We start from the raw sequence: 14,733 nt of genomic DNA, 5'->3' as shown, positions 1-14,733 counted from the left end.
AAATATAATATCCATATATTCAAAAGACCCTAAATATAGACCAATTCCCATGCAAATTCGTCAAACTCCTTTTTATGTATTCCATAACCATAATTCATTTGCAGAATAAAATTCCAATAACTCATATTAATAAACCGACCTGCAGTACTCCCATACGTCTGTAATTCATAAAAATGTCTCTCGTTTCTCATATTTAGTTTCGTGTTTTTCGTATCATATAATAAGCCTTTAGAAGACCGAATAAAAGAATTTGCTGAATCATGATCGAGTGTTTTGTTGGTATGTTTTCCTCAAGGCAGACGGTTGTGTCGTTTAATCGTTCGTGGTATAGCGATGCGCATGATCTTGGATACCGCATAGGTAGGCATAGGTGCTCTCTTCTCATCGAGTAAAGGCTCAAAGCCGTCATCCAGCTCAACATATGTAGGCTTCTTTCCAAATCTCGTCTTTGCCCATGACTTGAGAGGGCCGAATAAACAGTCATGACACGAGGTCTTTCTGATGTTCTTGGTGGTGGCGGTGGTGTTTGTGGTGAATGGCTTAGAGGACATGATAATTTTGATCTCTTTGCACTGACTCATGGTGAAAAGAAAAAGTGTCACTCTGCTCAGCAGGTTTGGCAGATGATGATGGGACTGAAGATAACGATGGAGTTGAAATATGAAATATGTTGAAGAAGCTGAACATAGATTAACAGGTGGGATGAGGCCCCTTTTTCAATACAGCATCGCAGACACAGATTCTGCGATAGATGTAATGATGCCAGAGGAGGCTGGATCCTTCATTCCGGTCACGATAGCTTCGACGTAGGGGATGTTCCAGATTGCTTCATGCTGCATTCCGTTGGTGGATCAAGGGAGACAAGGGGTTTCCAAAAAGGTTTCACAACTAACCAGTAGCAAGACAGGACAGGTAGCAGTCAAAAAAGGCAAGTGAGACATGAGTGGTTGGGTGAGGCAATTTCTTCATATTAACGTCCTTGTATGAAGAACTTTTCCAGTCAATTTATCTAGTCAGCTTCACCAGCCTCTTCTGCCTCATCATCATCCTCATCGTGCGAGATGAATGGAACGAACCGAAAGTCCAAAAAGCTTCGCTTACCACCTTCAATATCTACCATGAATTGCAGACTCAGTACCCCCTGACCATCCCCTCGTAAACTAACCTTAGTGGCAATTCGCATTGCTTCTGTTGAATTCTTGATAAAGTCAAACTTGTAGGCCTGCGACCAGCGTTCCTGGATATTGAAGGTTTCGAGAAGGTCTCTTCCACGAGCGAAGTCTACTCCAGAACTTCCAAGATCTCCGACACCAGCAAGAGATAGAAATGGCGAGATTTTAGTGGTTGTGATTGTTAATTTCGTCGGGGCTGTTGGGGAAATCTCCGCAAGAGAATCGAGTAGTGTTCGGGATTGCATAATGATTTTGAAGGCCAGATCATTGCGGTCGAATGGAATATCATCAGGTATTTCTGGTAGATAGGTTGTCAATGACGCTGTTGTTTTAACGCCAGACTCCTCGATGGTGATCTTAAATGGATCCCCCTCCTGGCCATACTGCAGAGTACAGGTGCCAGAAATACCAAGAGTTTGGTTGCTGAAAGCATCAGGCCGGTAGTTCCGAAGATTGCTGCGATAAGGATCCTGGTCTGCTTTTTGAGCCCGTGTGGCTACGTCTACGGCTCCAAATATTTGAAGTACTTCGAGAACAGAAGATAAAGAAAGTTGAAAATTGGGAAGCTCAGGTGGATTGTCACCATCCTGAGCAGGCAGATTGGCTGTATATGATGAGAAGAGAGCTTTATCGAGAAATGCAACTCCTGATGATTGTCAATTGTGGTCTATCCTAAGGATAGCTGTCAGACTGACCTTGCATCACCCGTGCATGGTCAGCAGCGAAACGAACACCATCCTCTGTAATTTGAACATGAACTCTGGGTGCAAAGTTGATGCATCTGAGAAGTTGATACAGTGGCCTTGTCGAAGTCGCAACCGCGCGGAAGATTGGCTGAGCGTCTGGAGCCATTTCGAGATTGCGACTGTGGTAGATTGAGGAAAAGATGTGGATAAAAGTACGAAAACTGGCAGAAAAGCAATAGGCGCCTGTAGTAGCGTCTTATCTTGATTGCTCCAACTATTTTACACGAAACCGATCGAAATGAGGACTTTTGGGTATCTTAGACGTAGACTCCGACCGCACAGAACATATAGACCACTCCGAAACTGTCGAAAGTAAGTAATTGAGAAGATGATGGATGGTCGATGGAAAACGTACGCAATGGCGATAGAAGCTGGAATGCCTAGTACGGGAACGTTGACGATTGTGCGGTCTGGAATCAGTCAGCAGGCAGAAAAGATATAATAGTCTGTGACACTTACTCAGGGCAAAGACGCCGGTCAGGGAGAATCCAAGGAACAGCAAGGAAAAGGCGACCCAGAACTGGCTTCCTTTGCTCACAGAGGGGAAGAAGGGACTGCCAGCAGCAGCTTGCCAGACCTCAGGCAGCGAAGAATCCATAGGCTAAATTGGAAAGAAGAATGGATTGTGGTTTGAGAGGGCGAAGAATGTTTTATCGCGAGGAATTGACGTGTCGCGGTAAAGGAGTTGAGGTGAATGTGTTGACTTGACAAACTGCTGTGTTAGGAGATGCTCTGGGGAAGCTTCATGAGCTTACGATGGCGCATCGTGTCCATAGACAAATAGGGTTTAGTGGCATATACCCCTGTCAGCTCCTGCCTCAAACTAAAGGTCCCCATATTGAATGACATAAGCAGTGCACGGACATTCTCGACGCGCTTCACTCCGCTGTCATGATACTCCATTCTATCATAACTCACTTGCTCCCTAAATACCCTTCAAAGTTGAAGAATCCTACAGTTCTACTGTTGCGATCATGTCAGAAGAGAGTAAGTCTTGTCAATTACGAGGCCGCGACAACGATGAAATTACTCACAAGATCCCATTTAGACGGCAAGCGCAAAGCCGAGGAGGAGCCATCGTCTCCTACCCCATCGAAGCGCATCAAGCAAGATGACTCCGCTGAGCCTCCAGAGAAGAAACCGGAGATTAAGAGAATCCCATTCCCTGAAAAGGTAAGTTTATCCATAAGATCTCACACTTATATGCGCTCATCATCGTTACTATAGCCCGCCGTCATCGAAGAGCGCAATGGCGAAATCGAATTCCGAGTAGTCAACAACGACAACGAGCGCGAATCACTCATCATCTTAACCGGACTCAAGTGTATCTTTCAAAAACAACTTCCCAAAATGCCTAAGGATTATATTGCGCGACTAGTTTACGACCGAACACACTTATCCATTGCCATCGTCAAAAAGCCTCTTGAAGTTGTCGGAGGAATCACATATCGCCCATTCAAGGGCCGCCGTTTCGCCGAGATTGTTTTCTGTGCCATTAGTTCTGACCAGCAAGTCAAGGGATACGGTGCCCATCTGATGTCGCACTTGAAGGATTATGTCAAGGCGACAAGCGACGTGATGCATTTCCTTACTTATGCCGACAACTACGCTATTGGTTACTTCAAAAAGCAAGGTTTCACAAAAGAAATCACTCTCGACAAGAAAGTCTGGATGGGCTACATCAAGGATTACGAAGGTGGTACGATTATGCAGTGCTCAATGCTGCCGCGGATTCGATATCTCGAAATGGGTCGCATGCTCCTTAAGCAGAAAGAATGCGTCCAAGCCAAGATCCGCGCTTACTCCAAATCGCACAATATCCACGCTCCGCCGAAGGAGTGGAAGAATGGAATCACCCAGATCAACCCTCTCGATATTCCTGCCATTCGAGCATCAGGGTGGTCTCCTGATATGGACGAGCTTGCCCGCCAACCTCGTCATGGACCCAACTACAACCAGCTTCTTCATTTACTCAACGATCTACAGAATCACAACTCAGCCTGGCCATTCCTCGTGCCTGTTAACCGCGATGATGTGGCCGATTACTATGACGTTATCAAGGAGCCTATGGATCTTAGTACGATGGAGAGCAAACTTGAGGCGGATCAGTATCTCACACCTGAAGATTTTATCAAAGATGCCAAGCTTGTTTTCGACAACTGCAGGAAGTACAATAACGAGAGCACTCCCTATGCAAAGTCGGCAAACAAGCTCGAAAAGTACATGTGGCAGCAGATCAAGGCGATTCCTGAGTGGTCGCATCTGGAGCCTGAGAGATAGAGCTCTCGTCCAGCTAGTAAACCAAAACAAGGGAATCGCATCCGCATCACACTTCGGAGATCTTCGGGGAACACGGCGGAGGAGTAGCTATTGGAGTGTTTTTAATAATTTATCTGGGTGGGTAAAGGGTTAATGTTAGCGAGGCGTTTTGGATTCTGGTAGCAGTGTAATGAATACCATGTTTTATGTTAAGTGGCTATCTTAATGTTGTGGTATGTGATACGTCTGTCTAGTCTCCCTAGCATCGTGAATGAGCCGAGTTGGGGAGATTTGCCCAATCCTCTGTAAACCGGAGTAAGAAACAGAGTGCACAACGATACACACCAGAGTATCCTTTCGATCGGAGTTTAAATATCATAGACCAACTCCTCTTTGATAACATAATAAATCTTCCGAATGAACGAGGCACAGCATGATAGCGATAAGCCAGGCTTGCTGCATATTGCGATTCTCGTTGCCCACGTTGGTGTTACACAGCAATGACGGGAAGCCCCTAGCAGAAGGGGGGGATACTGGCCATACTCCTATCATTCAAGAGATTTCTCCTATCAAAGCAACTGTTTCGTCGGTCTCATACAGAAATCCAGCCTGTAATTCAACAATTCTCATGTCTTGCGCCTGATATCGCTGCATTTATAGATCAAATTTTGGGACACGAGAACTAACAAATGACTAGGATCTAGTGTCCGGCCTGATGGTCTAGCGGTATGATTCTTGCTTCGGGATTGACATCTCAGTTCTCAACAGAGGACTAAAGTTTGCGAGAGGTCCCGGGTTCAATCCCCGGTCAGGCCCTTTCTTTTGCCCATCTCACCAATTTTCAGTGAGATTCTTGTTCTTTTTCACTTTTTCACTTTTTCAAAACATCAAGTTCAATCAAGCTCGTGAGATACTTTGAGGTAGCTAATGCTGTAGAGTCTTCGATTTGATATCTGTATGGACCGGTGGTGATGGTGAAGTGAAGAATGGGTCCAACCAGCCTTGTGACATGTTCAGTGGTAATTCTGGTGGCACGATAGCAGTTACCTAGATCACTCCTGTAATACATTTGACTTGGCGTAAGTATACTTGGAGCTTGAGTGTGGGATATCATCTTCGTTGGAGAAAACACTTCCTCTGTAGGTTAAGTAGTCCTTAGACGCATGAGATCAAAGCTTAGAAGTACCATATTTCATAGATCACAGTTATAACATTCACATTGCGGACTTAATTAACATAGAAAACCATTTATAAACAGGTATAAGTCGCTGGCTATCTATCAAAAAGCCCGTATGATTCAAATGTGACCAGCACAAGCACCAAGGCGAAGAGAACCAGATCGGAAACCGCCTCTCTCCTTACCAATCGAATCGATTGTCAAGCAACAAACATTCTATCAACCAGATCCATAATGTTCAATTCCCATAAAATCATACAGTTATTTCCCCGTATACTGTTTCCCAATCGCCAGACACCATTATCCATAATGTGGATAGGCAAACAAAGAAAATGCAAAAAAGTAATGGATGTCTTGTGTGTCTCGTATGGTCGGTCGCTCGTCGTCTACCCTTGGATGTCTGAGCAGAGACAGGGATGAAACATTGGGCATGCTTGCATTTGAGGCTGCGGGTTCCGTGCCCCAATGATGAGGCCGGGCGTGCGTGTGTCTGATCGCTGTGTCGGATAAAAAGGCTTCACCGAAAAAGTGATGAAGCCAAGAGGGTATAATTCGTAAAGAACAACTGCTTTTCCTTTCTTGTGATTTTTTTCTTTTATTTTCGTTTCGTTTTTTCCTAGCTTGATATTCAAGCATTGGAATTATCCGCTCGTCCTGAACTAGCATCGCCAACAGGCAGACGGAGATCTGAAAAGGTGCGACGTGTCCATGGGGTACGCCACTGCCGGTTGTCAATCACGTGGCGCCGCAGGGAGGAGGTAGAGCGCAGGCTCGATGTCTGTGGTTGTGTCTGCATCTGCGTCTGTTGGGGACGATTAGGGTCCTCTGACTGCAGTGTGCGGCGGAGGATGCGGTGAAGAGATTCAGGAATCTCATGCCACTGGCCAGCTCGAGCAGTGCTGAGCAAGCCTGGAGGGAAGAGAGCGGCAGGGACAGTGTCGCTATCGTGAAAGATGTGCTCGTTCAAGTAGTTGATTTCGCCAGATTCAATGGCGTTCTTTAGCCACTGCTCCCATTCCTCGTCAAGAACAGCTGAAGTGTCTCCAGCGTCACGTCTCGCAACACCATCCCTAAGGCGCTCGTTCAGTTCGACACCTACACTATCCAGCTCGTCCTCGCTCTCGACCTCCATCATTTCGTTGTACAAATCGTCAATAGCAACGCCTTCGACCTCAACAGAATGACCTCGGTTGGCGCGGGGCAGGTGTTCGATATCGGCCCAGTCAGGGAAGCCGTCGGCGGTGGTGTCATGAATAACATATCCCTGCTCCTTCTCGTACTTTTCCTTGGCCCATTTTGTTCCCTCCCACTTGGTCAAACCTGCGATTTCGGCGCCGGTAAGCTTGAGGCTGTCAAAGGCGCGGAAGAGTCGTCTGTGCCATGGCCAGCGAGAGAGACGAATGCGATGGGTATGGTGAGTGTAGTCGAGGCCGGGGTACTTGGCTTCCTGTGTGTCGAGGTGGCCGTAAAAAGCGTGGGTTTCCTGGCGAACCTCTGGGATCAGGTTGCGTTGGAGCAGAGCGTGGAAGTTCTGAGGGTCGTTGCTCTTGGGACGTGGGAACATGCACTCGTAAACGAGCTGATCAACGGGACGGCCCTTCATGATGTTGATAAGGCAAGGCCGATGTCGGACGGGTTAAAATAAGTCGAGGTTTGTTGAAGAGGCTTTAATTTGTTGTATGATTGTCGTCGCTCGAAAAAGTTGATAGTGGAAATATGGTCGGCCACGTAATCTCGGTTGTGTTGTGTTGTCGATAGTCCTTTGTACGAGGCAGCAGTGTGACACGTATTGCTGAGGATCAAGTAAGATAAGGTTGGCAGCCAGGAAGGATGAAAAGTCCAAGTGAGGATTTCAAAACCAGGCTGCGCAGTGGGATTTGTATGTTCGGGCGTTCTCGGCGGGGGTGGAATCAGGCAAGGAACGGCAAGGCCGAAGAGGCTTTTGCGACAAACGAGAGATACGATGGGTAACTTGCTACAAGTTTAGCAGACTCTCAAAGGACCCTGATAGTAACCGGAGTGTAGATTCCACCGTGAGAGAGAAAAGAGGAGAGAGTTATTCGTGAGACAAGGGAGGGAAGTGACAAGTTAATATGTGATGGACGGTATGCTCATGTATTGGCATGCATTTAATGCATTGGATAAGAAAGACAAGACTCTAACTCCCCGGCGTCGGGAACAGACCCTCCATCTTTTTTCAGGCGGCGGCGGGTTCTTTTTTCTTGTCTGGCGCCCCTCCTTCCATCTTGGCTTGGTGCCAGGCTCAGGGTCAGGCTAAGGTCTTTAGTAGGCCAGGGCAGCCCAGCCCAGGGACCAGAAGCAGGCTTGAGTGGTGCCAATAGCATCCCCCATCGGGAGCCTACAGGACATAGAAGGGCCACTTGATAGGCAGAGGTTTATTCTGAGGCCGGGACCTAATGCGCCTGGATTAAAGCTCAACTCTCAGGGTGTGGTGTAGTGTAGTTGAGGGTGTGTAAGGAAGTGTAAGCGGTCTACGGTCAGCAATTCTGCTACTACAAAGAACGAACCTATTAGATTTGTGTAGCAGTTGGTTTGTTGTTTGTTTTCTGTTGTTGCTGTTAGATCTCTTAATACATGGCCTATGCATATTTATTCTAGTCTGCCACTTGGTCATTCGTTGGCCATTGATTCCCTTGTCCGTGAAGTGCGTGTAACCTGTTCGTTTCAACGCTTGGGCGAATGATGTTGCAGGCATTAAATAGAAACGTCACCAAGAATCTAGTATTTATCCATCATGTTTACGATTTGAGGGATATATATCTTTGTGTCTACCTGATACAATGAGGGTTTGTCACACAAAGTGCAACAGTTGTTACTCGACGCTTTCTACTCGGTGCACTTTTATACACCCCATCTGCTGAACACGTACAATTGCATATCTTCAAGTCAAAGTGAAAATGACATCTTTACGAATACTCAAACTTGAAATCGTCTGTAAATCTGATCATCAACACTAACTAATCACTGTTCTCGTGGTAGGTCGTCACGAGATTGGCCTAACAAACCCAGAAATCCGCGAGTCACGCGCAGAGAATGATTCTTTTAGCTCCACTACATCTCTTGATTATCCTCGTTATCTCCATCTCATGCGCCTCTGCTAACGTGATGTGATATCGCGTTCTATCCGCTCCCTCGGTTATCACTGAACCTTGCTTTTTTGTCATTCTCACGACCGGAACCAAGCCGGTGTGGGCCGGCATGATAAACTTCGATAGCAGTTTTACATGGGGGGATGGTGTGCTGAAACTTGACTCAATTTAAGCAATTTTGACTGTTACAGAACTCGAACTTCAGGCGCGGGCTGGGGAGACTTGTCAAAGCTCTTCATGGGCTCAAGACCCCATCGTCCAAACATGGCTGCGTCCTCATCCCAGCCATTACACTCAGTCGTGAGCATCTTCTCGCCCGTAAAGATAGCATTCGCACCCGCCATGAAGCACAAGGCCTGCTTCTCCTCCGACATGGTCTTGCGACCCGCTGCAATGCGGATGATGGTCGAGGGCATGATGATACGAGCCGTGGCGATAGTTCGCAACATGCTCGTGAACTCAACCATGGGTCGATCGCCCAGCGGCGTGCCCTTGATGGGAACCAGTGCGTTGACAGGGAAGCTCTCCGGGTGACTTGGGAGTGTTGAAACGGTGTGAAGAAGACCAACGCGATCTTCGCTGCTCTCACCAAGACCGAGAATTCCACCTGAGCACACCTTGATACCCGCGTCGCGCACGTGGCTCAGCGTCTGTAATCGCTCGTCGTAGCTGCGTGTTGTAATAACAGACGGGTAGAACTCACGACTAGTGTCGACGTTGTGGTTGTACGCCGTGAGGCCCGCGGCCTTGAGCTCCTTTGCCTGCTCTGCATCGATCATACCCAGCGTCACGCAGACCTCCATACCCATACCCTTAACACCCTCAACCATAGCCTTGATGTTCTTCAAACTGTTCTTGCGACCACGCATATCTCTCCATGCGGCGCCCATGCAGAACCGGGTGCTTCCCTTCTCTTTGGCTGTTCGCGCAGCTGCTAGTACGCTTTCGACGCTCTCGACTCTCTTAGCGGGAACCTTTGTGCCTTCTTGGTAACGGGTGGATTGGGCGCAGTAGGAGCAGTCTTCGGTGCAACCGCCTGTCTTGATGTTCATCAAAGTGCAGAGTTGCACTTCGGCGGGGTTGTGCCATCGACGGTGTACGGTGCTCTAAGAGTTTGTGTTAGTCATGGTGTTTCTCCGTAAGATATGTCCATCAATTGAGGTCAACATTGAACGACAACAGCAGTCACAATCACGATCAAATTAGAAGAGATGTGCTTACAGCTTGGTATGCTAGCTCAAGGGCAGGCTGGTAGTAAATGGCCGCAATCTCCTCCTTGGTCCAGTCATGTCGAACCTGAGTCGCCGTAACAGCCTCTCTCAGAATCTGCTTTCTCTTCTCGGCCCTCTGCTTCTCAACCGCTTCATTAGCTCCAGCCGGAGGAGGCGGCGGTTGCGAAGGTCGAGGATGAAAGTCAACAACTGTTGACATGGCCCGGGAATGTTGCCATCTCGCCGAAGCGGGGAGAGACAAACGGTTACTGGGTGTAACCTGTCGAAGGGCTCTAAGACGGAGAGACGCACCGGGCTTCATTGTGAGATGAGTAAAGATAAAAGAAATGAAAATAGAGAATGTGAGATGAAAGAAGTGAGTGAATTGGTCAAAGTCAATCGAGAGAGGGACAGTAGATTAGCTGTGAGTGAGCTGCAGCAGCATGAGGCACTAAACCAAGACAAGTTATGTACAGAGCTACAACACCTTAGACTAATCGAAAGAGCCCAAAACTCTAGCATTATGAATGGACCAGCTCTTGTTGGTGAGCTCTATAGCTACGCCTCACTCATGCCCCCCACGGCCGACCTCGGTCAGTCTCCGGTCCTAAACACAGGCAATTACATACATACAAAACATACATGCAGCAGCTCTCAACTCTTGGGGATATATGCCCCGGTAGTCTCGGCTTTCGGGAGGCTTTCTAGACTGTTGAATTACCATTGAATACCGTCCTAAACCGCGTCTACCGAGATCCACTAGAACCTGGCGATGATCTTCTAAGACGGGGGAGGGGATGCAGATGGGAATGGAACCATATGCTGTCACTCAACAGACCTGACTGTTGAACGTAGATCATAATACCAGCTTACACCCTACGATTTCATATCTCTTGAGCACTGTTATAAAGTTGTAAGTTGAGGCTCCATTTCTCGGCCCGCTACCCGTGAAGAACGGCATTCATTTTGTTGAAAAAAAGGTCTTGGCCTGCTACGAGACCCTTGATGGCAATTCGACATTTCTCGTTGGCTCGCCTAGTGAGAGGGGTTTTGGATTTTGGTTGAGCTTGATGAGGGGCCAGGCTGTGAGGAACCCTTGTAGCTTATAACCCCGGGAGAAGCCCGCTCTGGACCGGCTTAGTTACCGTGATCGCGGCACTTTCATGGAGCCATGGCGTAGCCGTGGGGCTGCTCAGTGGAGGAGGCTGTTTTGTTGTCAATGGAGCTGTTTTGATGATGTTGTAGAGAAACAATGCTGTAGTTGGAGTTGTATAAGATCTTACTGCTGTCATATAAAATACATAGGCATAAATCAATAAAATGAGACCAAAGTAACCTGGTAGGAATAAATGCTTATTGCTTCAAGGAGTATATGTATTCATAGCCATTATTTCCCTCAGTCTATCCAGACGCCATATTCTGCAAACCCTATATCTCGTTATATCCAAGATAGATCCATATGAAATCTCAAAATGCTCAATATCGCTCTCAATGCTCAACACTTGACGTATATACCATTCTCGGTATTAAATCCATACCCCAGACTAAGGGTACGCCGGCTCAGCATACCGTCTCCCAGAAACCCCAAGGGGACTTGTCCCCCGCTCATCAGGCGGCATGCGCTTATCCCATCTCTTCCTCTCAGATCGCGGATCCCATCCGGGATAGTCACGTCTTCGCTCGGCATCTGCATGGCTACTAGTTCGTCTCTCCATGTCTGGTCGGCGCAGGTACCGATCACGTCTCTCTTCTTCTCTTTCCCGGTCAAGCTCCCGCTGCCGACCCCTGTCGCGAATCCTTTCCCGCTCACGGTCTCGTTCCCTTTCTCTATCTCGCTCTTCGCGCATTCGCCTTGATCGCTTGAAATCTTCGTCGCTGGACTCTGCTTCTGAGGAAGCCCCTGATATGTCGGAGTAGCTTCTGCTAAGTCGAGATGGAGGAATTCGGTCTCGGCTTCGGCGTCCGCGGGAAGAGTCCGTGTTGTAAGATGGGGCTCTAGGCGGATTTCTAGTGCGATCTGGGTTGGTGCTGAGTCCGTTGGGGAGAATGTTTGAGACTTTCTCGGTCAGCTTTTCTCGCAGGCTGGGGCTGTGTGTTGATCTTCGGCGAGTGGAATCGTCAGAAGCTCTGCCATCTGCGCGATGAGGCCGGAATGTCGGTGGTGGATTGCTAGCAACAGGAGGTGGGCGATCATTCGTAGGTGAATATCGACGAGTCGTCGGCGAAGGCGGGCTTGCTTCAGGTCTTCTCTTTGCACGAGGAGGTACCGGCTCATCATCACTAGAATCTGAAGAGTAGTGCCTGGGCTGACTGTGTCGACGAGGCGGTGCGGGCCGCTTCGCATGAGGGTCGAGATAAGACCCTGAGGGCGCATGCGGTGCATGTGGTGGTACGTCTGGCGAAGGTTGCTGGTTATAGTCGGAGAAGCTTCGTCGTCGGGCATGTTCATCAGAGCGGCTGTTGTACCTCTCAGGTGAAGGTCTGGTTGGCCGCCCTCCTGCATGTCTGCCCGGCACATGATTGTACAACGGTCGTTCAGGCCTGGCTCGGGGTCCAGCAAATGCACTTCCTCTCACGTGGGAGTAGGCGAATTTGGGCTCTGGTCCTTCGGGAGGTTCACCCGGCCCAGTTGGTTCTCGTGCAGCTTCTCTGTATGCCTCCCTCTCTCGAGCGTTTGCTTCCTTTCGTAACTTCTCAGCGCATGACTTGTGCCATCGATCCACCTCGGCGTCGGCTTGTGTTGGGAATACAGTTGGAGGTAGGTCGGCCGGAAAGTCTTGGCCGGTCTCGGGATGTTTTAGCTGCCAGTTCTTGACGGCGAACTGTAAGAAAGGAACGTGTTCCTCGGGACCGAGAAGAATCTCGAGAGATTCCCATCGTGAAAAGCCTCGGGCGGTGAGGGCAGGTATTGACGGTGGTGCGAAATCGTCGTCGGTTGGTTGTAGTGTGTGTTGACATCCAGTAACCTGCCAGATGTATGAGATGGACTCGTGGGGCATTTCAAATAGAGCTTTAAACGTTAGGATCCATGTTGCACAAAGTCACTATGGAACTTACAGTCATAATCGCCTCCAACAGCCCTGTAGAAGGCGGCCATCTTTTCCGGGGTAAGGTGACAAACGGTTTTATCGCCTATCTCGAGTATCTATTATGACGTAAGGTGGTTAGCATGCGATCTTTCGAATATTGACAAATTTTCAAATCAAGTGGTTAAATAAAAGGTGCGCGCATACAATATGACGACTAATAGCTCTTAATAGAGCATCTAATAGCTTTGAAGGACTCTTATCCTTCTCATACATATACGAATACTCAATAGCCGGAGGCGGCGGGGTTGATGAAGTTGCGCCCGGCGGGGCTTCTGTCTTTGGAGGGGCCGCCATACTTGAAGAGTAAAAGACGAATGGTGAGGTAAAAGATGAAGGTGAGAAGAGAGGTTGTCGAGAAAAGATCACGATGATGGCGCGCTCACATCCAGGGCAGATCGCGGGGAAACGTGGATGGCGGTCAGCGGGTCGATATCGATATCCAGGATGGACAAGTAGTAATGATGCCGTAAACGAGGACGATGGTGCATTCGATAAGACTCTTCAAAACAACCAAGAGAAATAATAAGGCAAAGACGACGATAAAAGTCGCAAAAAGTGCAAAGTAGCACAGACCCGATCGAGTCCCGTCAGGTTCAGGTTGGGATCCAATACCTTATATGAAATGGAGCCCAGCTGATGAAATGACAATGACAACCTAAACTACCTGAGTCAAAAGGCAAGGCAAGGCAAGGCAAGGCAATGCCAGGCAGAGTTGACCGGGGTAGACTTGGCGAAGAAGTGGGCAGAAAGACGAGGATCTTTATTTAATTCAAGGGGAAGAAAAAAAGCACGAGCACAAGAACAAGGCAACGGTAAACAAGGCACAAAGAGACAAGACAGAAGAAGAAAGACGCTTGCTAGTGCTGCTGCTGCTGCTGCTTGTGAGAGAGGAAAAGAGTTGGTTCCATGATTTGACTGGTCTCTTACATGGGGAACATGGATGTGCCTGGGAGACTGCGGGTGGCTGACAAAAGGTTGCTTTTAGCAGAGGTACAGTATAGCACAATAAGCAGCTGACTCTTGTATCATCGGGGCTATTTGCCATGTTGATCTACGGTATCCTTTTTGTTTCTTCAATCTCTTTGTTACACTGCCTTGTCTTGTTAACTTATGCGGTGTTTATAACTATCCCGTCCCCATCGGAATCTACAATGACAGCGTACTTCCGAGAAACAATCACAACATAACATAGCATAACCTGACATATCATAACGCAAACAGACATCATATCACATCACAGCAGCCCTTCACTGCCGGCCCCTCGTGGCCTGACACGTGCATCACTCTTGTAGGTCCCGGGTGATCCCTCCCACGAGGAGCAATCTATCTTAGGTCGGGCAGTACAAAAAGTCGAAGAAGAAGTGGATTCTTCTTCTTCATTTTCGCAACGGTCTATGGCTGTGTAAGGTAATCTAAGCCAATAACACGAAAATAGCTGTTTTCAAACCTGGTTGGTTCCCTCTTGAGGCTGAGCTTACTTGTACTTTTGCTTGCTGTGTCGCAAAAACGGTGTGCTGAACCCTCCACTAAGATCTGTGAGGTGATTTGATATGGGCTGAATAATCTCGAAGATTCTTAAATGTTCCTTGGCGTCATTTGAGGCTGATAGATCAGTTTATTCGGATGATTTTGTGAACGGGACTGTACAACACGAGAATGAGCAAGCATCTTTGAAACAATCGGGCGCTGATGTCATTGTTTATTCGAGAACATGGGGTACCATTTTAATCAAGAGCGCAGCCAAACAAATCTGTTCCGAAAAGCCGGACCAGACACCGGTGGTTGAGCTTGAGTCTCTAGGGTAAGCCACTTTGAACTGTCGCCGTAGGGCAGAACCAGGGTTGACTCCACTAGCTCCAATAAGGTAACGGTCATCTCCAATTTCATCACGTACTGTTGGCCTCTTCTTCTGAAAGTAAAGTTGAAACAAGCAATTCCACAAGCTTTGTGACGTCTTTGTCCACTTCTT

General features: G+C 48.0%; 6 protein-coding genes and 1 non-coding gene across 7 annotated transcripts; 2 read left to right on the top strand and 5 right to left on the bottom strand.

Annotated features, from left to right (window-relative positions):
- Positions 1-12: 12 nt before the first annotated feature.
- BKA55DRAFT_548222 (uncharacterized protein) lies at positions 13-837 on the bottom strand. Its single transcript, XM_046191106.1, has one exon. The coding sequence runs from the start codon at positions 579-581 to the stop codon at positions 291-293; it is 291 nt and encodes a 96-aa protein (XP_046056071.1). The 5' UTR covers positions 582-837; the 3' UTR covers positions 13-290.
- Positions 838-1,009: 172 nt separating this feature from the next.
- BKA55DRAFT_531957 (repair protein Rad1/Rec1/Rad17-domain-containing protein) lies at positions 1,010-2,516 on the bottom strand (the record flags this gene model as incomplete). The annotated part of the gene is made up of 4 exons (XM_046189270.1): positions 1,010-1,776; positions 1,868-2,037; positions 2,274-2,328; positions 2,378-2,516. 4 exons carry the CDS (start codon positions 2,514-2,516, stop codon positions 1,010-1,012), a joined length of 1,131 nt encoding a protein of 376 aa, XP_046056070.1.
- A 310-nt stretch (positions 2,517-2,826) lies between these two features.
- Positions 2,827-4,411, top strand: BKA55DRAFT_548218 (Bromodomain-containing protein). Its single transcript, XM_046191105.1, has 3 exons — positions 2,827-2,905; positions 2,967-3,091; positions 3,146-4,411. The coding sequence occupies exons 1-3, from the start codon at positions 2,893-2,895 to the stop codon at positions 4,196-4,198; spliced, it is 1,191 nt and encodes a 396-aa protein (XP_046056069.1). The 5' UTR covers positions 2,827-2,892; the 3' UTR covers positions 4,199-4,411.
- A 475-nt stretch (positions 4,412-4,886) lies between these two features.
- On the top strand, positions 4,887-4,993 carry BKA55DRAFT_t31. Its single transcript has one exon. It is a non-coding gene; the product is annotated as a tRNA-Pro (tRNA).
- A 989-nt stretch (positions 4,994-5,982) lies between these two features.
- On the bottom strand, positions 5,983-6,957 carry BKA55DRAFT_682387 (uncharacterized protein; the record flags this gene model as incomplete). Its single annotated transcript, XM_046198333.1, has 1 exon — positions 5,983-6,957. One exon carries the CDS (start codon positions 6,955-6,957, stop codon positions 5,983-5,985), a length of 975 nt encoding a protein of 324 aa, XP_046056068.1.
- A 1,233-nt stretch (positions 6,958-8,190) lies between these two features.
- Positions 8,191-10,197, bottom strand: BKA55DRAFT_4415 (uncharacterized protein). Its single transcript, XM_046186059.1, has 2 exons — positions 9,686-10,197; positions 8,191-9,570 (listed from the first exon to the last, which is right to left on the bottom strand). Exons 1-2 carry the CDS (start codon positions 9,995-9,997, stop codon positions 8,650-8,652), a joined length of 1,233 nt encoding a protein of 410 aa, XP_046056067.1. The 5' UTR covers positions 9,998-10,197; the 3' UTR covers positions 8,191-8,649.
- An 896-nt stretch (positions 10,198-11,093) lies between these two features.
- On the bottom strand, positions 11,094-13,295 carry BKA55DRAFT_4413 (uncharacterized protein). Its single transcript, XM_046186058.1, has 3 exons — positions 12,909-13,295; positions 12,733-12,820; positions 11,094-12,685 (listed from the first exon to the last, which is right to left on the bottom strand). The coding sequence occupies exons 1-3, from the start codon at positions 13,056-13,058 to the stop codon at positions 11,220-11,222; spliced, it is 1,704 nt and encodes a 567-aa protein (XP_046056066.1). The 5' UTR covers positions 13,059-13,295; the 3' UTR covers positions 11,094-11,219.
- Positions 13,296-14,733: the final 1,438 nt, after the last annotated feature.

Source organism: Fusarium redolens, assembly GCF_020744475.1.
Source record: "Fusarium redolens strain MPI-CAGE-AT-0023 chromosome Unknown BKA55scaffold_1, whole genome shotgun sequence".
NCBI lineage: Eukaryota > Fungi > Ascomycota > Sordariomycetes > Hypocreales > Nectriaceae > Fusarium > Fusarium redolens.
The sequence above is the reverse complement of the archived record's forward strand: the minus strand, read 5'-3'. Positions and strand labels throughout refer to the sequence as shown.